Source organism: Ceratotherium simum, chromosome 26, assembly GCF_057802395.1.
Source record: "Ceratotherium simum simum isolate JZ-2026a chromosome 26, ASM5780239v1, whole genome shotgun sequence".
In the NCBI taxonomy this organism is placed as follows: Eukaryota; Metazoa; Chordata; class Mammalia; order Perissodactyla; family Rhinocerotidae; genus Ceratotherium; species Ceratotherium simum.
The window spans coordinates 41,019,872-41,044,961 of NC_141925.1; the positions used below are offsets into that span (position 1 = coordinate 41,019,872).

The 25,090-nt window shown below is 54.7% G+C and overlaps 2 protein-coding genes and 1 pseudogene across 2 annotated transcripts; all 3 read right to left on the reverse strand.

The window, feature by feature from the left end:
• Positions 1-98: 98 nt before the first annotated feature.
• VGF (VGF nerve growth factor inducible) lies at positions 99-3,986 on the reverse strand. The gene is made up of 2 exons (XM_087417681.1): positions 3,004-3,986; positions 99-2,505 (listed from the first exon to the last, which is right to left on the reverse strand). The coding sequence occupies exon 2, from the start codon at positions 2,483-2,485 to the stop codon at positions 623-625; it is 1,863 nt and encodes a 620-aa protein (XP_087273807.1). The 5' UTR covers positions 2,486-2,505; positions 3,004-3,986; the 3' UTR covers positions 99-622.
• On the reverse strand, positions 3,083-8,518 carry LOC147913680 (uncharacterized; annotated as a pseudogene).
• NAT16 (N-acetyltransferase 16 (putative)) lies at positions 8,331-12,433 on the reverse strand. Its single transcript, XM_087417682.1, is given in 4 exon segments — positions 8,331-10,381; positions 10,383-10,411; positions 11,071-11,295; positions 12,045-12,433. Coding segments are annotated over 4 exon segments (1,173 nt in total). The 5' UTR covers positions 12,432-12,433; the 3' UTR covers positions 8,331-9,849.
• Between the last annotated feature and the right edge of the window lie 12,657 nt (positions 12,434-25,090).

Sequence of the window (25,090 nt, forward strand, 5' to 3'; positions counted from 1 at the left end):
TTGAGCAGAAGATGGGTGTAGGGGCTGGCGCTTCCCTCACCGCCCCTTGGGAAGGACCACGCAGGCCCAAGGGGACGGGTGAATAACCGAGAACAAAGTCCTAATAAAATAGTCACTTTTATTTCTTAGCAAAACTATTTCCTCCGTGAGGGGTATTTACAACAGAGTAGGGAAAGAAGGGGTAAATTCACAGCCATCGGGAGAGGATGGAGGCTCGTGGAGGCCCAAAGGGCGAAGACGGACACATTTCTTCACACAATTAACTGAACTGCCTTTTCCGGTTTCAGACAGGGACGTCCCAAGAGGGACTAGGGGTACAAGGCCCCGTTGGGGGAGGGAACTCGCACAAACCACCTGCCCACCTGGGCTCGCCCCGGGACACCCGTGAGTGAGTTTGGGGAGTTCGGGCTTCGGACCCAGAAAGAGGTCTGACAGGTCCCGGCACAGCCCGGGGGCGGGGCGGCCCGCGGGAGCAGGGGTTGCGGGGGGCGGGGGGCGGGGGGAGCCCGGCGGCGGCCGAGGCGGGGCGGGGAGCATGCAAACACCGAGAGGGGAGAGGAGCGACACGGAGGGGGGTGCCGGCGCGCGCGGCGGCGGCGCGCGGGGGCGGGGCCGGGGGCGGTCACGGGCGCCGGAGCAGCACGTGCTCGATGTAATTCTCCAGCTCTTCCTGCTCCTGCAGCCGGCGCTCCTCCGCCTCCGCCGCCTCCTGTGCGCGACGCGCCTGGGCCTCCTGGCCGGGATAGTGGCGCAAAGGCGGCAGGGCGTGGTGGTAGTGGCGGCGGCGCGAGGCAGCGGGCGGCTGCAGTGTCCGCGGCCGGATGTAGTTGGGAAAAGGGTGGTAGGGCCCCGGGGGAAACACCTCGTCCTCCTCGCGATCCCAGGGCGGAAGCACCTCGTTCCAGTCGGGCAGCTCGTCTCGAGCGGGGGCAGGGGCAGGGGCGGGGGGCGGGGGCTGCGGGGAGCGGACGTGGGTGGGGACGGGGGCGACCCGCGGGGGTGGCACGGGCTCGGGAGGGGCGTTCTTCTTCCGCTTCCGCTTTTCTTCCACCTCCTCGATGATGCTGACCACGTCGTCCGCTGGCAGGTGGAGTTTGGTGGACAGCTCAATGAGGCTATCTATCGTCTGTGGGTCCATCTCTTCGTCGTCGTCGTCCGCCTCCCCGCCCTCCTCTGCCCCCTCAGGCTCCTTCCGTCTGTGGCCGGGCGTCTCCTCCTGGGAGCGCTTGTCCTCTGCTCCGGCTTCCCCGTCTTCCTCCTCCGCGAAGAGTAGCGCGTTCTGCCGCGCCCTCTCCGCCTCCTCTGCCTCTGCCTCCGCCTCCGCCGCCTCCTCATCCTCTTCCCCCACCCTCTCCTCCCCGCCACGTCTCTCCTGCTCCGCCTCCTCCTCCTCCTTCTGGCTCCCTCGCTCCTCCTCTTCGTCCTGCTGCAGCCCCCGACCCCCCAGGCCGCGCTGCCGGGCCCCGCCCTGCAGCAAATACTGGAGCAGCAGGTCGGAGGCGAGGTCGGCCAGCCGCTCTTCCTGCGCCGCGGCCTGTCGTGTGGCCTCCGCCTGCCGCCGCCCTGCCTCTACCTGCGCCAGCCCTTGCTGTAGGAGGCGCTCCCCTGCCTCGGAGCCGCCCAGGAGTGAGCTCTCCGGCCGGCGCGCCTTGGGAAAGGGGGCGCCCAGGCCTTGGTACGCCTTGGACAAGGGTGCCAATGCCTCTCCTAGGTGTGTTTTGGGGGAGGACACTCCTTCCCCGAACTGGTGGGCTTCGGGAAGGGGGCCGCTCTCGGGCACACGCGCCTGGAATTGCGGGGGAGCTGGGGGCGGCAGGGGCGCGCGCTCCGGGACGCGCGCCTGGAACTCTCCCCAGGAAGCGCGCCACACGCGCTCCGGCCCGGGGCTCTCCAGGTTGACTCGGGTCAGCGTGTGCGTGCGAGTTTCCGTCTCTGCTGCCGCCGTCTCTTGCTGGCGCTTGGCGCTGCTCGGACTGAAATCTCGCAGTTCCTGGAGTAGGGAAGCTAGCGCCTCGAGCTCCTCAGAGGGGTCACCCGCCTGGGGACCATTTTCCGGAGTCTGAGGGCGAGGCGGGGCCGCAGGTGCCTGGGTCTCTGGCGCCGGGAGGCTGTGGGTCTGGCTGCGCACGGTCTCGGTCAGCAGAGTTTCTGCTGCTTCTTCCGCTGGCTCCTTCTGGGAGCTGCCCGGCGCCGGGGGTGAGGCCGGGCGGTCGAGTGCCTGCAGCAGCACCGCGGCTAGCGCCCGGGGATCCACGCCCTGGAAAAGCTCTCCCTCGTCCTGCGGCTCTGAATTTCGAGCGGCTCGGACCTCTGGGGCGCTACCATCCTTCGGCCCGGGCACTGCGTCCTTAGCTACCGGCTCTTTATGCTCAGAGCTGAGCGGAGGTGGCTGCGCCTCAGGGCGCCCCGGGGGTGCTGCTCCCAACCCCTTGATCAGTAGAATGAAGCAGAAGAGGGCGGAAGCCGGCAATCTGAGCGATTTCATGACCAAGGGACTGCCGGAGACTGTGAAAAATAGAAGAGGCCAAAGAAAGGATTTCTGTAAGAATTTTCCGCCCTCTGATTCTATGTTCCCTTCCCCCACCTTTAATCAGGAAATCCGGGGCTTCCCTGATCCCCCTAACCTTACCCAGAAGAGGGACGTAAGGAGCAAAGGAGGAAGATGTTTTGCCGATTTCTGGAGTCGTGTAAATGGGAAAACGCCCGCAACCCTCGCTCCCCCAGTGCCTCCTCGCCCCCTTCTCTGAACCATCTCACTGCCAGCGCCCACGTACTAAGCAGCAAGGATAAGGGAAAAAATCTCTACTCCCTCCCCACAGGACTCCCCGGATGGTGCGTGGGCGACTTCAGCAGCAAGAGAAAAGCGGCGGCTCCCCCATTTACCAGGGACCCTTACCGGGGGCTCCCCGCTGTTTTTTCAACACCCCCATCTGGGAGGAGAGAGAGCCCTCCCTCACGCCCACGGCTGCCGAGGGTTTGAGGTACAGACAGCGGAGTATTTACCAGCTGGTGTCACGACGCGGAAGGTGGAGAGGAGGGTCGGGGCGGGATAGGGACAGGGGAAGATCGGGACGCGTCCGCCTCAGCTCCGAGCGGTGGCTAGGATACGAGCAACGGTCGAGGTCTGGCGTCCAGTGGGCTGGGCTCGGCTGGGTCGGTGCGGCTCCAGGCGGCTCGCTCGCTCCGGCTTCAGCACGCTGGACAGCGCCCGCGCCTCTGCGGCTTTATAAAGGGGAGCGCGCGGAGTCACGTGGGATCGCCCCGCCCCATTGACGTCAATGTTCATTCATGGGGAAGCGGGCGGGCGCCTAGAGGCGGGAGGACGCCCAGCGATTGGAGGATGCGTTCTTCTCCCGGTCCGCGCCTGCGCGCTGGAGTCCTCGGCTGGAGGGGCGTGCGCTAGCCGAGCACCGGGGAAATGAATGAAGGAAGGAAGGAAGGAATGAATGAAATGCCGAGGCGGGCGGGGCAGGGGGCTATGAATGAATGAAGGAGGGACGAAGAGAAAAGGATGAATGAATGAATGGGAGAATGAATGGAAGGGTGGATGCAGAGGCGCTGGAAGGAGGGAGGGTGGGTTACAGAGCAACTTGCGGCGGCGGGAGCCCGTCGCTGAGCGGAATAGGATGGGGGTACTCCCAGCGTCTGACTGGGCACCAGTAGGCGATCCATACTGGGGAGGGGGTCGGGCTCCCCATCCCCCGACCTCACGGTCCATGGGGAACACGCCCAAGGACGGCGTGAACCTGAGAGAGGAGGGACGGTCGCCTGCGAGCGCTGTCGTGGATCTGCGGTGCGGGTTGCCGGCCCTGGGCCGGGGCAGATGGGTGGATCTTGCGGTTTTGGTAATCCCATCGGAAAGGGTCCAAGTCGGAAGAGAAAAGGGAAAGATTGAGGATGTATGTGTCTCTGTGTCGTGTCTGTTCACGGTCAGTGCGTGTCTGGAGAAAAAGATGTGTCTGTCCTTCTGTCCAGCTGACTCTGTAGCGTATGTTGGTGCCCCCGCTGTGCCCCTTTTCAATCCACCTCTCCCCACCCTCCTTCTTCTTTCCTTCCCGCTGCTTCCCCCCTAAAGGACATTTGGAGGGCAAGAGCAAACCAGGTGGGGAGGGGGTTGTGCAGGTGGGGAGGCTGACTCAACTCCAGCTCTCTCCACTGCTTAAAGAGAAGGTTTGAACGAGATGCGGGGGTTGCGGTGTGAGGGGTTGGGGGTGGGTGTGCAGCGTCAGAAATTGCCCCTCTGCCACCAGACCCCTTGTCCATATCTCCTGCCAGAGGGTTGGGGCTGGGGGCTTGGACAGCTAGATGTTCGGGGGGTGGGGTGGGGGGAGATGACGCACAGATTGCGCAAAGAGAATCCATCAACGAGCCGGGTCCAGTGAAGGGAGACCAGCCGTGGGCGAGGGTGGGGGGAGGACGGAAATGGGGAGGGGGTAGGGGGATGGGAGGGGAGGGAGGCAAGGGGAGCAGCCACTGCAGGAATGAAGGGGAGGGAGGGAAGCTGGAGGGGGCTGCGGTGCAGGCAGAGAGCTGTGCGGGGGCGTGGGCAGGGAAAGGGGGGAGTGACAATGACACATTCCAGACACACAAGAACTGCGGACAGAGAGGTGCCCATGGGCACACGCAGGGCACGCGCGCCCTAAGACTCTGGAAACCGGGAGCAGGGCTGAGCATCAGGGTCTCAGAGGCTCGTTCAGAGCCAGTGCTCAGCCCTCCTCATCTCTTCCTAGACTGACCCTCATTCTTCCCCGTCTCTCTCTCTCTCTCTCTCTCTCTCTGTCTCTGTCTGTCTGTCTGTCTGTCTCTCTCTCTCTCTCACACACACACACACACACACACACACTCACGTGCTTTCCCTCTACAGCCAGCAGTGGCTTCTCGGTTCCATCAGTGGCTCGACTTTCCCAGAAGAAAGCCCATCAGCTCTGCGGGGAAAGAGGTGGGGAGGAGTAGAGAGAGGAAAGAGAGAAGGGATGGGGGCAGGAGAGGGAGGAAAGAAGGAAGGAATCTGGAGCAGGCAGAAAGAACAGGCTAAAGGAGACAAAAAAGCCCTGAGAACCAAGGTGACTGTGAGATGCCAAAGAAAGGGAGGAAAGGAGGGGGCATCAGACCCCACAGCAGTGCCTCACCCCCCCCCTACACACACACAACTATCTAGGACCTCCTCCTGGCCCTGTGGGCTCCCTTCATTCCTCTTCCTCCTCCTCCCTCTCTCCCTTTTATCTTTCCAGCCAGGTTACCGAGAGCAGTGGAATGGGGAGGGGGTCACGTTACCTTCCTGAGGACGATGAATCAGAGAGATGGCTCAGACATCTGGATAGGGGGAGGGGAAGCCATCCAAGAGAGAAGGGAGCAGGGAGGGAGGGCAGACTGAGAGGCTGATGGGGCTAAGAGACCAAGTGTGAGATGAGGGGAGACAGACACCTAGAGACACTGTCTGTGTTCCTGTGGGCTTGTGTATGTGCACAGGCACCGGTGTGTGCATGTACATGCATGTGCCTGTGTGTTTGTGTGTGTACAGATACTAATGAAACATATGGGGGAAAGAAAAAGAAAGGGAATTGAGGGGACTGTGTATTTAATCCGATGGGTGGGCATGGGAGTGTTCCAATTTAAATACGTAATCTTCTCTTCCAATCTGTGTGGCTGTGTTTTTGCCTGTTTCCGAGTGTCTGTATGTGAGTGAGTGTGGGGTCTGATCCCTTCTGAGTGCCTGTATGCCTGTGCGGTCAGGGGTTTCAGAGTGCATCCCGTCTAGGCATCTGCTGCTATCTGAAAACTGTGCCTGTCTTGGTGTGTCAATAATGTGTGTGTGTGTGTACACATGTGTCTCTGGGTCCCTCCATGCCTGTTGGTATATGCTAGAGATTAAGTGGACTTCTATGTACCTTTGGTCTTTCCTGCCCCTCCCCCACATTCACCTTTTTCTCTAGATTACTGTGCCCTAGAGCCTCAGTATCCAAGTCACTCATCTGCAGCCCCCAAATTTGGGTCTTTGCCCTTGTTTTCAGAGAGTGCCCCCATTTCTCCATTCTTTCACAACTCCCCACCCCTCTCTTCCTCCACTCTAGCCCAGAAGCCCAAGGGAGCTACTCAGAAATCAACACCCCAAGATCAATCATCATGGGATGGGGGAGGGGGCAGCAAGGTGGAAGCCTGGAGCACCAACAGCAATAGGCGTGGTGTTTCCACAATCTGGATCTTGATCTCTCTTGTCTGCATGGTCTCTGAATCTCTGGGTCTGTTTGTACCTGTCTCCATCCCAGTTTCCCACCTGGGTCAGCTCATTCACACACACACACTGCACCTCTCAGAGATGTGCTGTGCCCTTCATACCCTGCTGCCTCTAGGGGCTTCTGGAAAAGAGCTGGACTGGGGGCATGTTCCCGGGATCAGGGAGAGAAGGGAGATGGCAGGAAAGAAAGAGAAATGGAGAGACAGAACTGGAAAAGGCAAAGCTGAGATGGGGCCCTGGAGGGGACGTCCTGGTTTTGCTCTGAGTTGTTTGTATGAATCCATCTCTCTTCGTCTTTGTTTCTGAATCTCCCACACTCTCCAGGAGGGTAGCAGGAGGAGATGGGGTCCAGCAGAGTAGTGATCTAAGCTAAGGATTTGGCAAACCAGGGGAGGTGGGCAGAACACTGGGTCTTTTCCCTGAGGAGGTTTGGGAGAAAAAAAGAGGGCAAGGGCTTGGATCCCCCGCAGCTCACCGTCCCCCCGTTCCTCCCCTCCCCCCAACTGGTGACTCACCTCTGCAGCCTTTCATTGCGTCAGCAATGGGGGGACCGACAGAGAGGGGGGCACTTTATGAGAGGAGCAGGGGTCTCCACTTTGAACTGAAAGAAGGTGCTGAAGGCCCCCCTGAAAATGGCCCCATTAGAATGCATTATTGCCCTATCCCTTTCCCACCCCAGGTCAGTAGGGTAGGGAGTCCTGGGAAGGGGACTGGGAGAGGGCTGGGGGCCACTGGTGGACCTGGGAATGATGAGTAATAGGAAGGGGGTGCTCACCCTGATTTTCAGTCCCGGGGGCCCATTCCCTCATACCCCCACCCATTCCTGAGTGGGGGAAGGGAGACCCAGCAATCCGGGGGAGGGCAAAGCCGCAGAGATGAGTCACCAAGAAAGGGAGAGAAAGAGACAGAGATGAGGAGAGACACAAAGAGAGACAGCTACTGGAGAGACCCAGAAAGGAAAACACACACACACCATGAAGGTGGTATCCACAAACTAACAAGAGAAAGGAAATTGTGTACTTCCACAACCCTGAACCAGCCTCCTCCAACATCCTCCTGTCACACACACACACCACACTATCTTTCAGAGTTACACTGATATCCTGAAACACACCCACTTACACAAACACAATGTCACACCTTGCCTATCAGGGTCACCCAGACCCATGCGGAAGATGTGACCAGGGTAATGGAGATTCATGTTGAGAGCCCTTATTCCTTTTACACAGGATGGTGGGAGGGAGTAAAAGCCCTAAAGGAATGTGACTTCAACAATCCAAGACGCGGTTCAGGGACTCACAGGCTACGCCTTGCACACTCGACGATGTGTACAGTCGCCTGCCTCCCCATCCATGCGAATAGTAACATATCGAACATCGTCCTCATCAAAGACTCTTGGAGTACCCGATTCTGGGGTACACCAGGCACGTTGTCCCAAATACATCCCACCCAGACACCCCTGACTCGTACACACATGTACAGAAACGCAGACACACAAAGACGCCCATGGACACACTCACACGGCAACCACCTTGCGCTGCCTCGCCCGCGTCCGCGCACGTCCTGGCGCCCCCGCGTGTTACTTTTCGGGATCGCAGTCTCCGCCGCTCCGGAGCTCGGCTCCCGGGGGGCGGTGCCCAGGCTGCTTCCACCTCCTCCCCTCTCTGCGCGGTGACCCCCAGGAATGGGGAAAGCGAGACCGCTGGCCACGACAGTCGAGAGCTGGGAATTAGACACCTGGATGGTGGGGCTGAGGGAGGCTGGTCCTGGATGCCAAGGGGAACGTGGGAGAAGAGCCCAAAGAATTTGGATAGCAGCCGGCTCCCAGGTCCTGGGGACAGCGAGGCCCAGGGCTTGTCAAGGCGCCGCGCTGCTGCCTGCCTCGGTTCCGAGCAACCGCTTCTTTCCGCTGCTTGGCTGGGGTGGGGGCGGGGGCGCGCAACGGCCAGCCGCCCTCCCCTGCTCCCCTCCAGGAAGTCATTAGCCCCATTGCCACGGGGCTTAGAGATCCTCTCTAATACAGGCTGCTGGGGAAGGGGGGAGGATAATGCGTCTCATCCCTCCCCCCGAGAAGAAGTGAAACAGACACAGAGAGTGGGCTAAAGGTCGGTTTTATTGCAATACAGCCATAGTTGAAGTGACAGGGAGGGTGGCAGCATGGCCGGGGGCAGGAGGCAGCAAGGCAGAGCAGCACAGCAGCGAAACCGGAACTAGGGAAAGTGCGGAAGCAGCGGTGGGCCTCTGCCTACCTTCTTCCACCTCCTGGCGCCTTCCTCTGCCCATGTCTTGGATTCCACCCCCAGCAAACCCTGTGCTCGCTGTCAACGAATCCCTAGCCACTGTCTATTGTCCACCAAAAAGTTCAAGCTACCGCTGTCCCACACAGAATGAAGTTTTGAGGCATGATCTGGGCTTGGGGCACCTGGGTTCTAGTCCCTGCCAGGCTCCCAGCTACTCAAGTGACTTGGAAATCACTTTGATCTTTCTGGGCCTCTGTTTCCCCCCTCTGCGGTAGATGTGAGGATCCAGTGTAGGAGACAGCGCTGTGCAAATGCAACTGTTACTACTTGCGTTTAAATAGAAGAGTGACAGAGTCCAAAAAGCATAAAGGAATCAGAAATATCTGGAGGTGGGGGTTCCGGTCACACTAGAAGGCAACCTGGTTAGAATCAGGAGAGACCCCCACACCCATGAGGGACCTGCCCTCCACTACACCAAACTCTCCAGCCAGAACCCCCTGGTTCACAGGCCTGGTTCAGGCCCCTAGTTGGAGGCATGTGGAGGGGGCCTGCGAAATTAGCACCGTGCAAAGTTGGAGGAAATCCCAATCAGAGGGGGCATGCTCAGAAAAGTGCATCACCAGAGCATAAACAGCCGGCCAAATGGGGGGGGAGTATCATAAATCTATTTCATTTACAGATCTCTCTCATATTGCACACAGGGTGGGTGATGGGGAGAGGTCATAGGGAAGGGGAATGGAGGAGCAGACGAACGGGAAACGAGGAGCTAAGAGTCCGGGAGGTGCTGGGAGGAGGAGAATGGGAGGACAGAGAGGAGGGAGGACACTGACCTAGAGGCACAGGAGGCTGAGAGGGCAGAGAGGAGGGGAGTGCGGGGCAAACTCTGAGAGCCTGAGAAAGGGCAGGAGGAAGAAAACTAATACGTATTGGGCAGCTGTGCTCCCAGCCGGGTGCTGGGCGTGGCACACACTTCTGCCCGCTTCCACCCAAGAGGAGGCGGAAGGGGGAAGCCAGAAAGGCAGAATTCACTGCCAGGCCAGGGCGCCGGACAGGGAAAGGCTCTGAAGCTTGTGAAGGAACCCATTCTTTGGAAACGGGAAACGGTGGCCAATAGCAGCACAAGAGGCTCTCCCAAACCCGGCGGTGCAGATCCCGGTGTGGGCAAGGGCGTTTGGGGGCGCTAGGGGCAAGATGGCGGACAGAGAGGTCTGGGAAAGGGAAGGGAGGGACCGCTACCGGGTAAGTACGCGTCAGAGCCGACTACCGAGGGTGGGGGGAGGGGGCGGAGCTTGCAAATAGTAGGGGGCGGGGCTTGCAGGGGATCCACGGAAGGGGGCGGGCCTAAAGTGCTTCTCTCCCCTTTGACCAGAGGCCTCAGATGTCGGCCTCCAGCAGGTACTGTTCAGTATAACCCTTGACCAGCTCTAGCTCCAAGCTGGCCGGGCAGAAGTTAGTCAGCTGTGACCATAACTGGGGTGCCAGGAAGAGCTGGCACGTGACGTTGAAGCCGGCAAGGCGCGGGGCCTGGCGCAGCAGGTGACACAAGCTGGCTCTAACCTGTGCGCCGTCGCTGCCGAAGGCGTGGATGTTGAGGTGGTGCCACGTGCCGTCGCTGCCACGCGGGATGGGGAAGGGGCGCGTGCACAGCGTGAGCACGAGCGGGCGCGCGCGGCTGTCCACGCACCACTCCAGGCCCTTGGCCGCCAGCAGGCGCAGGTTGCTCTCGCTCCGCCGGTAGGGCTGCCAGTCCTGGATGATGGTCCTGCCCGGAAGCACGTCGCGCTGCATGGAGAGCGACAGCAGGAGGCGTGCCACGTCGCAGCCTGCCTCCGACACGGCCTCAGTGGGCAGCGGTGGGAAGGTGCCGGAGGCCTGCGGCGCCGCCAGCCACGCGCCCAGCCCCGCCGGCAGCGTTGAATCGGACCAAAAGGGTGCCCTGCGGGGAGCACGAGTGAGCGCTGGGCAGCCGGCGGAAGGGCTAATGAGGCGTCTTCCTTCACTTTCACATTCACACCCACGGGCTCCCACCTGGGCCACTCGGAAGGACCGACCGTACGGGGCCGGGTGGAGTGGGGTACGTGAAAGCCTGGGTCCCCGAGGGTAGCATGAAGGAATCAGGGGCAAGGCCTCCGAATACCTGGTTCCCCAAGGAGAGGCGGGATCAGTGTGAAGTACCCAGGGAACTAGAGGTGTGGGCCCCTCAGTCACCAAGGGGAGTGGAAGCGAGGGAAGCACACCAGTCGGTAGGATGGGGGAGGCGGACGGGAAGGACAAGGCTCAGATTAGGATGTTTGCGTCCCTGAAGGGAGGTAGGATCCATGTAGGGGAGGCAGGGTCACGGAAGTCCGGATGCCTGGGCTCTTCAGCGTCCTGGAGTAAGGACTGAGGGTTTGACGGCTGGGAGTCGGAAGCTGTTTGACTTCCCCTGGGCAAAAGGGCTGGGGTAAAGACCGGGAGTCCCAGGGCAGGGCTCAAGGGCGCCCCTAATTGGTACGTCGGCAGAGAGAGAAAGCCGGTGACTGGCTAGGCGCGAGGGAGGGCGCCAGGAGACCCCGGGGGAGAGGCCCAGCCATCGGAGCTCCCTGTCCTTCTCACCTGCTTGGTGATTAGCCGGTATTTCTTCAGCTCCCGGGGGCCCAGCTGGTCGTCCAGGGTAAGCCGTGCCACCTTGACCCCCGGGTGCTGTCGTTTGACCAACTGCTAGCAGAAGCGCTGCAGCAGCCCGGCCACGCCCTTGCCGCGCTCACAGGGCGCCACGCGCAGCCCCTCCGCCGGCGCCGACTTCCTGGCGGCGATCACGTGCACCGACTCCAGCGCGATCTGCGGACCTAGGCCGTTAGGGGGCCCCCTCCCCGCCTCCACCCCTGCCAGGGCTCCCGGATCTCAGGGCTCGCCTCCATCCGCACGCTGAGCACTCCGTCATCACCACCCCGGGCGCCAGGCCTCCCTGGGGAGCTGTCCTCAGCACTTGGGTCTCGGATTCCAGAGCTGGCAGAAGGGCATTCGCCGGAGTCTCTCCCACCTCTCGAGATGCTCCAGCTCTGCGAGCACCAGATCCCTGGCCGCTCGCCACGCCCCCTTCCTTGGCTCCACCCCCAGGAGCTCTCTACACCCGCCGTTACCTCCCACGCCCCGCTTCCTCTTAGCTCCTCCCGGGAGCCCATTCCTGAGCTGGTGCTGCTCACCCCACCCAGGCCCTCTTTGTGCGAGAGTTCGGTCTACTCAGGGGTCCGGGGCCCATTCTAGCTGCTCCCACCCCCAGCCTACCCTCTCTTGCCTGCTCCTCTTTTTGTGCTCCTGGCCCCTGAAACCCCTCAAAGGAACCCTCAAATGTCGAAGCTGTCATCAGTCCCTCCGGTTCCTCCGTTCTGCACGTCCCCCGCCCTACCCTCACTGGCTGGGCCTCTGGATCCGCACGCCCTACTCTCCGGTTCCAAAGTCGACTCTATTTCCTCAGCAACCTGACAGGGCTGGGGAGAGGCTTGCTTCCTCTCCTTCCTAAGATCCACCCACCCAAACGTGGCTTCACCCCTTTTCACCTGGGCCCCGCCCCCGCCCCTCGCTCTCACCACTCCGTTTTGCTTGGTCAGCACCACGGTGCGGTCGGGATCCCAGAGCCAGCCGTGGTAGCGGCTAGGAAGGTAGTTGAGGCCACCGTAGATGTCCCCCGAGATGGCCAGCACCTCCTCAAACTCCTGTTCTGTGGCAACCACGAAGTCCAACGGCTCGGCCTGGGCCTCAGGCCCTGATCCAGACCTGGCCTTGGCCCCCAGGGACTTGGCCTTGGTGTCAGCCCCCAGGGGCTCGGCCTCAGCCTCAAGCCCCAATCTGGACCTGGACTTGGCCCCAGCCTCCTGTGGCTGGGTCTCTGAGGGTGGCTCCACATCTGGCTAGGCTTCTTTTTCAGGCTGAGGGACCTCTGAGGTGGTTACCCCACAGCCAGCTTCCAGCTTCATTACCCTGCAGAACAGAGAACTCAGCATCAGGGGCAGAGCCCCCTGTTTCCACGTCTGGCCCCCTACACCAACAGCCCCCACAACCCCTTCCTGCACAAACACCCCTTCTCTTCTGCTCTCCACACTGACTCTGGGAATAGGGAGCCTCCAGCTCCCCACTCCCACCAGCTCCCAGAGCTCCCACCTCTACCCTGCGCAACCCGACCAGGATGCTCTTCAACACCACAAACTCAAGACCTCTTGAGCTCCCCAGAGCCTAGCCCCTAATCTCCCCCATCCCTGGTCACCCCCAGGGACTCAGTCAAAGAAGAGAAGGCCCTGGAGGGGATAATGGAGGGACACCCCCTCAAGGGCCCCACCACATCTCTGCAAGAACAACACGAGAAAGAAATTTCCATCATCCCACTCCCCCTACAGGAGGGTTGGGGGGGAAGCAGAGGGTTCAACTGCCCCTTTCCTGCCCCTTATCACCCCAGAGCAGCCGGTGGGGGATGTAGACCCCAGATTTCCTCCATATTGCTGCCCCAGTGCCCTCCACCACCACCCCACCCCCGACACACATATTCAAACATAAGCCAAAGGAGTGGTCAGATGGACAGCTCCATTAGAAAATTTCAAGCCGTCTCTCTCAGGCTGATCAAAACCCCCCTTTCCTTCCTCCTTAGTCTGCTCCCTCCTCCACTCCAGGGCTAGATGATCCTTCTGCAAAGGGCTCTGCTGGAACTCCAGCAAACAAAACGTCCACCGAGATCACCCATGCCACCTCCCCGTATACCTCCCCTCCAAAGGTGGAGTCCCTGCCCTTCTTCCTCTGTTCGTCTTCTGCTTTTGAAATTTCTTCCCATAATCCTTGCCCCATCTCCCACTCAGGCTTTCCCTGTCCCTCCCATTCCGTGCAGTCTCCTTTTTGGGTCAATCCCCTGTGGATTTGGCACCCCTTTGGCCTCCAGCTCTTCTCTTTTCCTTGCCCAGAGGCCAAAGAGAAAGCCCCCTCCCCAAGTCCAGATGATTCCCATTTCCAGACCTCTCTCCTCCAGATCAACCAAATGAACCAATGAAATCCTCCTACTCTTTCAGCCAATTATAATTCTCCCCTCACATAACCTACATTAATACATTAAGCCTCATTAACCAACATCCCAGGGGACACACATACCAGCTACTTTGTAGGGGGTGATATTAGCTTGGCTGGAATTTTTGTTTTTTTCTAATACAAAACACTAGCTACATTTGAGAGATGGGACCAGCAGGGGCACTGGGATGGTTTGGAGGTGATTTGAGCTTTCATGCCATAAACATAACTCACAAAAACACAGGATGCTTGCTATACAAACAAGCTTCAAAACAAGAGCTCCATCTCCCTCTTTCTTTTCAGTCTGATGCTGATGCCTAAGGCTCTCCTGGTTAAGCTGGGGTGAGGTAAGACAGCTCAGGCCAGTATCATCAGAGGGCAGGGGAAGTGCAGGCTCAGAGGATCTTAGAGTCCCTGCTAGGGCCAGTAGAGACCACAGGTTCAACCCCTTCCTTTCACAGTGAGGAAACTGAGGCCTAAGATCTTGCCTAAAATGACTCAGCTTGAGCAGAGCCAAGCTAAAAGTTAAGTTTTCCTGGCTCCCTGGCCAGTGGGGAGATCTCTTTTTGGTGTTTCTGGATCTCCAAACCCAGGCTGAAGAGCAAGGATAGGAATTACTGGGTCTGGCAGGAGTCACAGGTCCCAAGTGCTAAGGGCTCAGCTGACTCAGAACCAGAAAGGGGATTGCGGGAGGAACCCCCACTGCCTCCCCCACTGTCAGCAGTTCCTATGCCAACAGCAAGCTCAAGCATCGGGCTTGTTGCACCAGGCTCTGGGGATGGCGGGTCCCAGGGAGGAGCAGGTTAGCTTGCAGCTCCCATCTACATTCCCGCAACCTCACTAGCTGTCCATGGGTCCCTGGAAAAGACCAGCTGGTAGTTCAGTGGTAAGTCCAGCAGTTCTGCACTGCCCCCAAAAGGAGGCAGAATGTGAGCAACTTGTAGACTGGAACACATCCAACTAGTTCAAGATATTAGGCTCTGGTTTCCCTCCTTTGCTTTCAGGATGGGGAGACTATTTCCAAAGAGATTCTTTATGTTTGTAAGGGGGGGAGGGGGCAGTTCCCAGGGTCACAAGGAAGAAGAGAGAGCTTGCCCATTCATCCTCCATCTTTTCTTCCCAGGCACTCCTCTACTCCTATTCCTTTTTGGGGGGACACAAAGGTTCCAAAGTCCTTAAACCCTGGATGAGGTGGGTGCTGGGAACAAAGCAAGTCGGGGGTTCCAGGCCAAGCCAAAGCAGCCTGCTGGCCCCACAACCCTTGCTCCACACTCTGATCCTTTCCCACCCTCCAGCACAGCACTCTCCAACCTGTCCTCTTGAACTATACCTCCTATAAGGTCTCCAGGCAGAGGCAGTCCTGTGCCTCCAGGGCACTGTGGGAGATGTAGTTCAGGCATCTCCTGGACCAAGCGCCAGGAAGAGGGGCAGCACTTCCCCTGCCATCGATATCCCCACATCCTTGTATCCATTCTCTCAATCACATAAATATGAATGATTACTCTGGGGAGGAAATGATTGTAGTCATCACTGGGCATGCTGGGAGCCCCCTTCCCCACTCCACCGCACCCCACACACCTGAAATATTGATGCCCTTGAGGTCGCAGCTTCTCAGAGCTGGAAGAGGGAGGAGAGGGAGCAGAGAGGAGAGAGGCGGAGACAAAGAGGCGGCGGCTACACAAAGCTTCCCAAGAAGAGAGCGCAAAGGACAGGAACGGAGGGAGAAAGGAGACAAAGGCTACGGGGAGATGCCAGGCGGGAAAGGATGGGAGAGGGAAGCGGGAGGAGGCACGGACACAGAGTCACAGACATGGCACCTCGTGACTCAGGGCCCAGCAGATGCCCAAAAAGTCCTAGCAGGCCACCCCCTCGGCCCCCAGGGAGACCATAAATAGAAAGTAGCGTGACACACCCCCTTCTCCCCGGGGCGTGTGGTGGGGGAAGGGGTCAATGGGACGAGAAAGCCAGAAAAGAGGCTAGAAGAGAAGGGAGACCTCGAGAACAGAGGCAGGGGAGACAAGATGAAGTGGGGCAGCGGATGAGGAAGATGAACCAAGAAGCGAGGGAGAGGGGGTGCCCCAGAGGGCCACAACCGTGGAGGAGGGGGCTGTCCTGGAGGGTCTTCCCGGGTCTTCTGGGAAAGCAGGCGGGAGGGAGATTCTGAAGGAAGCTGTCTACTTGGCAGGGGACCCCCCCTGGGCACCAGACCCTGGGGAGAGGTGGGAGCGAAATGGCGACGGGGTTGGGGAGGGATGACGGGAAAGCTCATCTGAACACCTGAGGCGAAGTCTGAGTCTCCATTATCCAGGTCACCCTACTGCGAGGGGCTGGGCCATTGGGGGCGCAGCAGCTTCCTTCCCCGGGGGGGGCGGGGAAGGGCGGGAGAGGGGGGAGGCGGTGGCCTTCTGCTGCCCCCATTCCGCGGCAGAGGAGCACGCCAGCCTCCAGCCCCCAGGCCGGCGGCCCCCCTACCTCGCCGGAGCCGGGGCCGGGACGCTGAGAAGCGGAGCGGGCGCCGCGCAGACAGCAAAATGTGCCGAGACAGGGGTCACTTCGGAGCCTCGAGGGTCAAATTCAGATGAGGCGCGGCACCCGGCCGCGCCGTCCGGGCCCGACTCGGAGTTCGGAAGCGAACGTGGGTCTGCGCCGCAGCTCAGGCCGGCGCGCGGGCTCCGGCGCCCAGCGGCTGGGGTTCGGGCGGTGCGTGTGGCTCCCGCCGCGACGCTCGGGCTCGGCCGGGGTGGCTGCTCCTGGGGGCGGAGACCCCAGCGACGCGGAGGAAACCCGGTGCGGATCTGGAGCGGACTCGGGTCCAGTGGGCGGCTGGCGGGGCGGGGGGTGGCGGGGCGGGGGGCGGCGGGGCGAGCAGCTGTAGGCGGCCGTGCGGTCCCGGCGGCGGGCGCAGCTGGGTGGCCTCGAGTCGCGCCGACGACATTCCGCCCCTTGTCCCGGCTGGGGAGCCGGACTGAGGGTGGCGAGGTATCGGGTTTTGGTGGAGGGGGTAATTGTTGGCTGAGTTATCGCCCCAAGCCCCCAACACCTCTATGCTCGGTCCAGGAGTCCCCACTGCCCCGCAGTCCCCCTCTTCCAGGGGCCACCCCCCTTGGCGTAATCCCCTCTCTCTCACCTCAGGCCGGCGGATAAATAAGAGCGGCTGGAAAGGGGAGGGGGAGCCGACGGCCCTAGGGACCCGGTTGGAGAAACCGACAGGAAATTGGAAACCCCTAAAGATCGGGAAACGAGGAGGCACCAAGAGACAAGCAGAGAGGCTAGAAGGAGCAGAGCGAGGCCAGGACGGGTCAGACGGCCCCCCACTCCCTGGGGTCGCAGAGCACCACCACCCCGACCTCCCCCCGCCCCCGTCCCCCTACCCCCTACCCGCCGTGCACAGGGCCGGCTCAGTTCACACTCAGCCGCTTGTATGTAGCCGGCCATCAAGCACCAAGGCCCCGGGGGGGGGGGGGCAGCAAGCAGAAAGAAAAACTTCTAGGTACACCCGTGAACACCTGAGCACACGCACACAGACCTCTGAGCACAAGCACGCGCTGGGGAACTGCGCACACAAGACTGGGCGCGCCGTGCTAACCCCGGGTTGGGGTCGGGTGGAGGAAGGGTGGGAGGAAGAGCGAAGTACAGACCTGGACGTGAGTGGGTGCAGGTCGGCCCTGCCTCCAATAAGCTGGTGGCCCACGTTTTTAACTCCTGAGGGGCTCCCTCCATCCCCATAAAGTGACGTAAAAACACCCCCAGTTCTGCCCTGTAAGGAGCCAGGAAAGTGACGGATGTGAAAGCCCTTTAGTAACTCTAAGCTGCTCTAGAGATGCAGGGAATATTAAGGTCTGCTGAGGATGGGATGCCCCTCCCTCACTCCAGGGGCTGCCCAGCTCCCATGCTCCCCACCCCCCAAAGTTCATCTCTCATCTATCCCATTCCATCTTTATACTTTCCAAGGTGAAAACTCCATAACCTGGTAAACTGATCCCACTGGATGGGCTAATGTGATAAGCTGGAGGATCATGTTCCTGGACCTCTGCCCCCTCCCACACACACACACATACCCAAACCAAGGGCTAAAGGGTTGAGAGTCATCTCTTGAATTATAGGCCCAGGTAGGCCAATAAGTAACTGACAAGTCACTCAACCTTTTTTTTTTTTTTTAAGGAAGATTAGCCCTGAGCTAACATCTGTTGCCAATCCTCCTCTTTTTTGCTGAGGAAGATTGGCCCTGGGCTAACATCCATGTCCATCTTCCTCTACTTTATACGGGATGCTGCCACAGCATGGCTTGACAAGTGCTGCATATGTCCGGGCCCAGGGTCCAAACCTGTGAACCCCTGGCTGCCAAAGCAGAAGGTGCAAACTCAACACCTACGCCACCAGGCTGGCCCCAACATTTTTCTTTTTAATAGGACTTCTCATTTCTGATTTTTGGGTTTTTTTGTTTTATTTTTAGGATTTTTTTTTTTTTTGAGGAACATTGGCCCTGCACTAACATCTGTTGCCAAGCTTCCTCTTTTTCTTTTTTCTCCCCAAAGCCCCAGTACATGGTCGTGTATCATAACTGCAGAGTTGTAGCTCCTCTATGTGGGACGCCACCTCAGCATGGCGTGATGAGCGGTGAGTAGGTCCACGCCCAGGATCCCAACCACCGAACCCCGGGCCGCTGAAGCGGAACGCGGAAACTTAACCGCCATGCCACCGGGCCGGCCCCTGATTTTTGAAACTGCTAACCCACTGTGCATCTCACAAAGCTGAGGTTAAGGTGGAATATGCTCATTGTGGCAAAGCACCTCAAAAAGTTAAAGGTGTTGGAGGAAAAAGTCACTAGTGGCGGAAGGGAGATGCAATCACACTCTAATCCCTCGCCTTTCACCAGAAGCCTTGCCTTCTGCCACCAGAAACTCTTGGATTGGTCCAACATTCACCCACTTTCCAGTTCCCTCAACCAATCAGAATGGAAAGTTTCCTGAAGTTCCAACCTCTCATGTCCAAGCCACTCAGAAACAAGATGTCAGCTTAAGTCCCGCCTCCAGACAGCTCACTGGGCCAATGGAAAGCCATCTGGTTCCAAAATCACTATGCTCAGACTTCTTCCAACCTCACTTCCCTGGAACATAGTAATTTGAAGAGTGATTAATCTCCTGGCTGCCCCTCCCAGCAAGAGAGAACAAGAGGCTTTCAGCATCCTCAAGTGCTCTGAGGATGCAGGGAGGTGGGCTCTCTTCCCGTGCTACTGTACTTTGAAGTGGCCAAGGTCAAGGCCAGTGGGGACTGGGAGAGTGATCTGCTGGTTGAGGGGTGAGAGCCCTGGCTTCCCAGGCCTGGGTTCCAGGGCCTCCCTGTACCCCCTACTGTGGGTCACGTCATGTGAGCCACAGAACCACCTACAATGTTTACAAAGCACTTTGGCTTAACTCGCAGACACTATAGGGTGAGTAGGATTGTTTAGTCACTTTACAAATGCAGAAAGAGGGTTCTGAGAGGTTCCATGACTTGGGCTACGTCCCACAGCTGGAAAGGGACACTGTCAGATCCTCTGAAAGCAAACTCAGACCCTACTGCCCGCTCACCTTCAGAGGTCAAATGCACCTTGTGAAAGTACTTTGCAAACTATAAAGCATGAACAGAATGTCAGTGCTGTTAATGCTGGAGACTTCCTTTAGTCACTCTGAATTTTGCGAACAATGTTTTGTACTTTGGGTCCTGAGTATTGGCTTTGATCCTCATGCTGGACTTGTTTATTTGGGCCTTTTATTTGAGACAACCTATTGTAGGTCTTCTCTCTAGGCCAGGTATGCTTTACCGTCAGCAGGGTGGTACAGCTGATCCCTGTCATTTCGGTGGGGCCCCCTCTCTGCTGCAGTGCCTTTCCAGCCCCCTCTTCCTCTCCCACCCCTCCCCAACAATGGACCACCTTGGATCTTCTTCCCTGGCCTTCTCAACACCTCAGCATCCTGGAATTCTGGTGACCAAGACTTCCTCCTCCAGATTTTTGGGTTTTGAGCATTCTCCTCTCTGACCCCTCTTCTTCCTCTGGCTCTGGAGCTGTGAGACCATGACTGAGTCTCCTGCCCCATCCCTGATACAGCAACCCCTCTATCTGGGCAATTCCCTAATCTACGGGTCCAGTCTTGACTTTCCAGGCTCTCTCCAGCTGTCTGTGGAGCATCTGCTCTTGGACAAGAGCAGTCAAGTCAAAGATGCGAAAGTGCTGTACAGGAACTTAGCCGGATGCCTCAGCTGCTTTACGTTGGACAACCTTCACCACCAGCTCGTTTTGCAGATAAGCAAGGAGACCAAAGATCAAAGGGCCAAGTACCTGACCCAAAGTCACAGAGCTGGTGAGTGCCTAAAAGCCTTACTCAGAATTAGAGCACTGAAAAGAATCATCCAGATCACTCCAGAAGGCAAGATATCACAGATGGCAAACACTCACTGGTGACTCACAGTCTTCTCACTTGTAAAGAAGGCATAGCACCTAACTTCTAGTAACGATTGAAGAAGATAATGTATGTAACGTGCCTGGCACAGCATAGAAATTCAGTTAACGGTGGATATTATGCTATAGCCTACTGGAGCAGCAGTTCTCATAGGGGTGCATTACGGTTTGTACCCTGGAATTCAGACATAACCAGAAGCCCCTCTTGTTTGTCAGGGCTGTGGACTCTAGGAACTTCATGAATCAGGGGATGGAAAGATGGAAAACCGTCGAGCCTGACCGTGAACTCTCTCAGAACAGGCTCGACGTCGCAGTTATGTTTTCACCTCTGATGCTTAGGTCAGGTCTTGGCATATAGTAGGCACTTAATAAGTATGTTATGAATGAATGAATGACTTTGATGTGTTTCTGCAGTAGAGGAAAGTGAGACCAGACTGATTATTTATCAAGGGTCACCCAGTTGGGTGGAGGTAAAACCAGACTCCTGCTCTCCTAACCCCAAACCAATACACAACCAGCCTCATACCACATTTCTGAAGGTTAGGTGTGACTGCCTGCCTAAAAGTACTTGGAACTTTGCATCCTCTCTCCCCTAGTCATCAGCTTCCTCTCTCCCGTCTGCATAAACCAACTCTGGCTCGAATGTCTGTCATCTATTCGGCAAGCATTAGTGTCGTCTTCTAGGGGCCTGGTTGATTCCATTTCTGCTCTCAAGGAGCTCACTCTAGCTGGCCATCAAAAAAGAACCCACTTTTATTCTGGAGAATATCTAATATACACAAAATAGAGAGAGCAGTATAATGAAGCCCCATGATCATATCATCAGCCTCAGCAATTATCGACTCATAACTAATATTGTTCTTTCCTCAAGCTACTTCCCACCTCCCCTGATATTTTTTTATATGATTCTTTTTACTGATGTTTTAATAGTTTTTAACATTGTGAAATTTTGGGTTGTACATTTTTGTTTGTCCATCACCATATGTATGTCTCCCTTCACCCCCTGTGCCCATCCCCCACCCCCATTGCCCCTGGTAATGATAATACAGTTTTCTCTGTCCATGTGTTGGTTTATATTCCACATATGAGTGAGATCATACAGTGTTTGTCTTTCTCCTTCTGGCTTACTTCACTTAACATAATACGTTCCAGGCCCATCCATGTTGTTGCAAATGGGACAATTTTGTCTTTTTTTATGGCTGAGTAGTATTCCATTGTATATATACACCACATTTTCTTGATCCAATCATCAGTCGAGGGACACTTAAGTTGCTTCCACTTCTTGGCTATAGTGAATAATGCTGCAATGAACATAGGGGTGCATAAGCCTCTTTGTTTTTGTTTTTGTTTTTTAATTTTTTGTTTATTGCAGTAACATTGGTTTATAACATTGTAAAAATTTCAGGTGTACATCATTGTACTTCTATTTCTGCATAGATTACATGATGTTCACCACCAAAATACTAATTACAACCCATCACCACACACATGTACCGAATTATCCCTTTCATCCTCCTCCCTCCCCACTTCCCCTCTGGTAACCACCAATCCAATCTCCGTCCCTATGTGTTTGTTTATTGTTGTTATTATCTACTACTTAATGAAGGAAATCATACGGTATATGACCTTCTCCCTCTGACTTATTTCACTTTGCATTATACCCTCAATGTCCATCCATGTTGTCACAAATGGCTGGATTTCATCGTTTCTTATGGCTGAGTAGTATCCCATTGTGTATATATACCACAGCTTCTTTATCCATTCGTCCCTTGATGGGCACTTAGGTTGCTTCCAAGTCTTGGCTATTGTGAATAACGCTGCAATGAACACAGGGGTGCATGTACCTTTACAAATTGGTGTTTTCAAGTTCTTTGGATAAATACCCAGCAGTGGAATAGCTGGATCATATGGTAGTTCTATCCTTGATTTTTTGAGGAATCTCCATACTGTTTTCCATAGTGGCTGCACCAGTTTGCACTCCCACCAGCAGTGTATGAGAGTTCCCTTCTCTCCACATCCACTCCAACACACGTTGTTTCCTGTCTTGTTAATTATAGCCATTCTGACGGGCGTGAGGTGATAGTTCATTGTAGTTTTGATTTGCATTTCCCCGATAGTTAGTGATTTTGAACATCTTTTCATGTGTCTGTTGGCCATCTGTGTATCTTCTTTGGAGAAATGTCTGTTCAGGTCTTTTGCCCATTTTTTAATTGGGTTGGTAGTTTTTTTGTTGTTGAGATGCATGAGTTCTTATATATTTTGGAGATTAAGCCCTTATCAGAAGTATGGTTTACAAATATCTTCTCCCAGTTGGTAGGTTGTCTTTTCGTTTTGTTGATGGTTTTCTTTGCTGTACAGAAGCTTTTTAGTTTGATGTAGTCCCATTTGTTTATTTTTTCTATTGTTTCTCTTGCCCGGTCAGACGTGGTGTTTGAAAAGATGTTGCTAAGACTGATGTCGAAGAGCGTACTGCCTATGTTTTCTTCTAGAAGTTTCACAGTTTCAGGTCTTACATTCAAGTCTTTAATCCATTTGGAGTTAATTTTTGTGTATGGTGTAAGGTAAGGGTCTACTTTCATTTTTTTGCATATGGCTATCCAGTTTTCCCAACACCATTTGTTGAAGAGACTTTCTTTTCCCCTTATATGTTCTTGGTTCCTTTGTCAAAGATTAGCTGTCCATAGATGTGTGGGTTTATTTCTGGGCTTTCGATCCTATTCCATTGATCTGTGTGTCTGTTTTTGTGCCAGTACCATGCTGTTTTGGTTACTATAGCTTTGTAGTATATTTTGAAATCAGGGAGTGTGATACCTCCAGCTTTGTTCTTTTTTCTCAGGATTCCTTCAGCTATTCGGGGTCTTTTGTTGTTCCATATAAATTTTAGGATTCTTTGTTCTATTTCTGTGAAAAATGTTGTTGGAACTTTGATAGGGATTGCATTGAATCTATAGATGGCTTTAGGAAGTATGGACATCTTAACTATGTTAATTCTTCCAATCCAAGAGCACGGAATATCTTTCCATTTCTTTGTGTCTTCTTCGATTTCTTTCAGAAATGTTTTATAGTTTTCGGTGTACAGATCTTTCACCTCTTTGGTTAAGTTTATTCCTAGGTATTTTATTCTTTTTGTTGCAATTGTAAATGGGATGGTATTCTTAATTTCTCTTTCTGCTACTTCGTTGTTAGTGTACAGAAATGCAACTGATTTTTGTATGTTGATTTTGTATCCTGCAACTTTACCATATTTGTTTATTACTTCTAAAAGTTTTCTGGTGGATTCTTTAGGGTTTTCTATATATAAAATCATGTCATCTGCAAATAGTGACAGTTTCACTTCTTCCTTTCCAAGTTGGATCCCTTTTATTTCTTTCTCTTGCCTGATTGCTCTGGCTAGAACTTCCAGTACTATGTTAAATAGGAGTGGTGACAGTGGGCATCCTTGTCTGGTTCCTGTTCTTAGAGGGATAGCTTTCAGTTTTTCACCATTGAGGATGATATTAGCTGTGGGTTTCTCATATATGGTCTTTATTATGTTGAGGTACTTTCCTTCTATACCCATTTTATTCAGAGTTTTTATCATAAATGGATGCTGTATCTTGTCAAATGCTTTCTCTGCATCTATTGAGATGATCATGTGATTTTTATTCTTCATTTTATTAATGTCGTGTATCACGTTGATTGATTTGCGAATGTTAAACCATCCCTGCATCCCTGGAATAAATCCCACTTGATCATGGTGTATAATCTTTTTAACGTATTGTTGTATGCGATTTCCTAGTATTTTGTTGAGGATTTTTGCACCGATGTTCATTAGTGATATTGGCCTGTAATTTTCTTTTTTTGTGTTGTCCTTGTCTGGTTTTGGTATCAGGGTAATGTCAGCTTCGTAGAATGAGTTAGGGAGCTTTCCCCCCTCCTCAATTTTTGGAAGAGTTTGAGAAGGATAGGTATTAAGTCTTCTTTGAATGTTTGGTAGAATTCACCAGGGAAGCCGTCTGGTCCTGGACTTTTATTTTGGGGGAGGTTTGTGATTACTGTTTTGATCTCCTTACTGGTGATTGGTCTATTCAAATTCTCTACTTCTTCTTGATCCAGTTTTGGAAGGTTGTATGATTCTAAGAATTTATCCATTTCTTCCAGATTGTCGAATTGGTTGGCATATAGCTTTTCATAGTATTCTCTTATAATCTTTTGTATTTCTGAGGTGTCTGTTGTAACCTCTCCTCTTTCATTTCTGATTTTACTTATTTGTGCCTTCTCTCTTTTTTTCTTGGTGAGTCTAGCTAAAGGTTTGTCAATTTTGTTGATCTTTTCAAAGAACCAGCTCTTGGTTTTATTAATTTTTCTATTTTTTTGGTCTCTATTTTATTTATTTCTGCTCTGATTTTTATTATTTCCCTTCTTCTACTGATTTTGGGCTTGGTTTGTTCTTCTTTTTCCAGTTCCTTTAGGTGCATTGTTAGATTGTTTATTTGAGATTTTTCTTGTTTGTTGAGATAGGCCTGTATCGCTATAAACTTCCCTCTTAGAACCGCTTTTGCTGTATCCCATAAATTCTGGCATGTCGTATTTTCATTTTCATTTGTCTCCAGGTACTTTTTGATTTCTTCTTTGATTTCATCGTTAACCCAGTCGTTGTTCAGTAGCATTTTGTTTAATCTCCACGTATTTGTGGCTTTTCTGATTTTCTTCCTATAGTTGATTTCTAGTTTCATACCGTTGTGGTCAGAAAAGATGCTTGGTATTATTTCAATCTTCTTAAATTTATGGAGACTTGTTTTGTGGCCTAATGTGTGATCAATCCTGGAGAATGTTCCATGTGCATTTGAAAAGAACGTGTATTCTTTGGTTTTTGGATGGAATGCTCTGTATATATCTACTAGGTCCATCTGTTCTAGTGTGTCATTTAAGGCCAATGTTTCCTTATTGATCTTCTGTTTGGATGATCTATCCGTTGGTGTAAGTGGAGTGTTAAAGTCCCCTACTATTATTGTGTTACTGTCTATTTCTGTTTTTATGTCTGTTAATAATTGCTTTATATATTTAGGTGCACCTACATTGGGTGCCTAGGTATTTACAAGTGTTATATCCTCTTGTTGCATTGTTCCCTTGATCATTATGTAATGCCCTTGTCTCTTTTTACAGTTT

What these genes read in the sequence shown, in the direction of transcription:
- VGF (XM_087417681.1), bottom strand. Translation starts at nt 2,485, where the DNA reads ATGAAATCGCTCAGATTGCCGGCTTCCGCCCTCTTCTGCTTCATTCTA.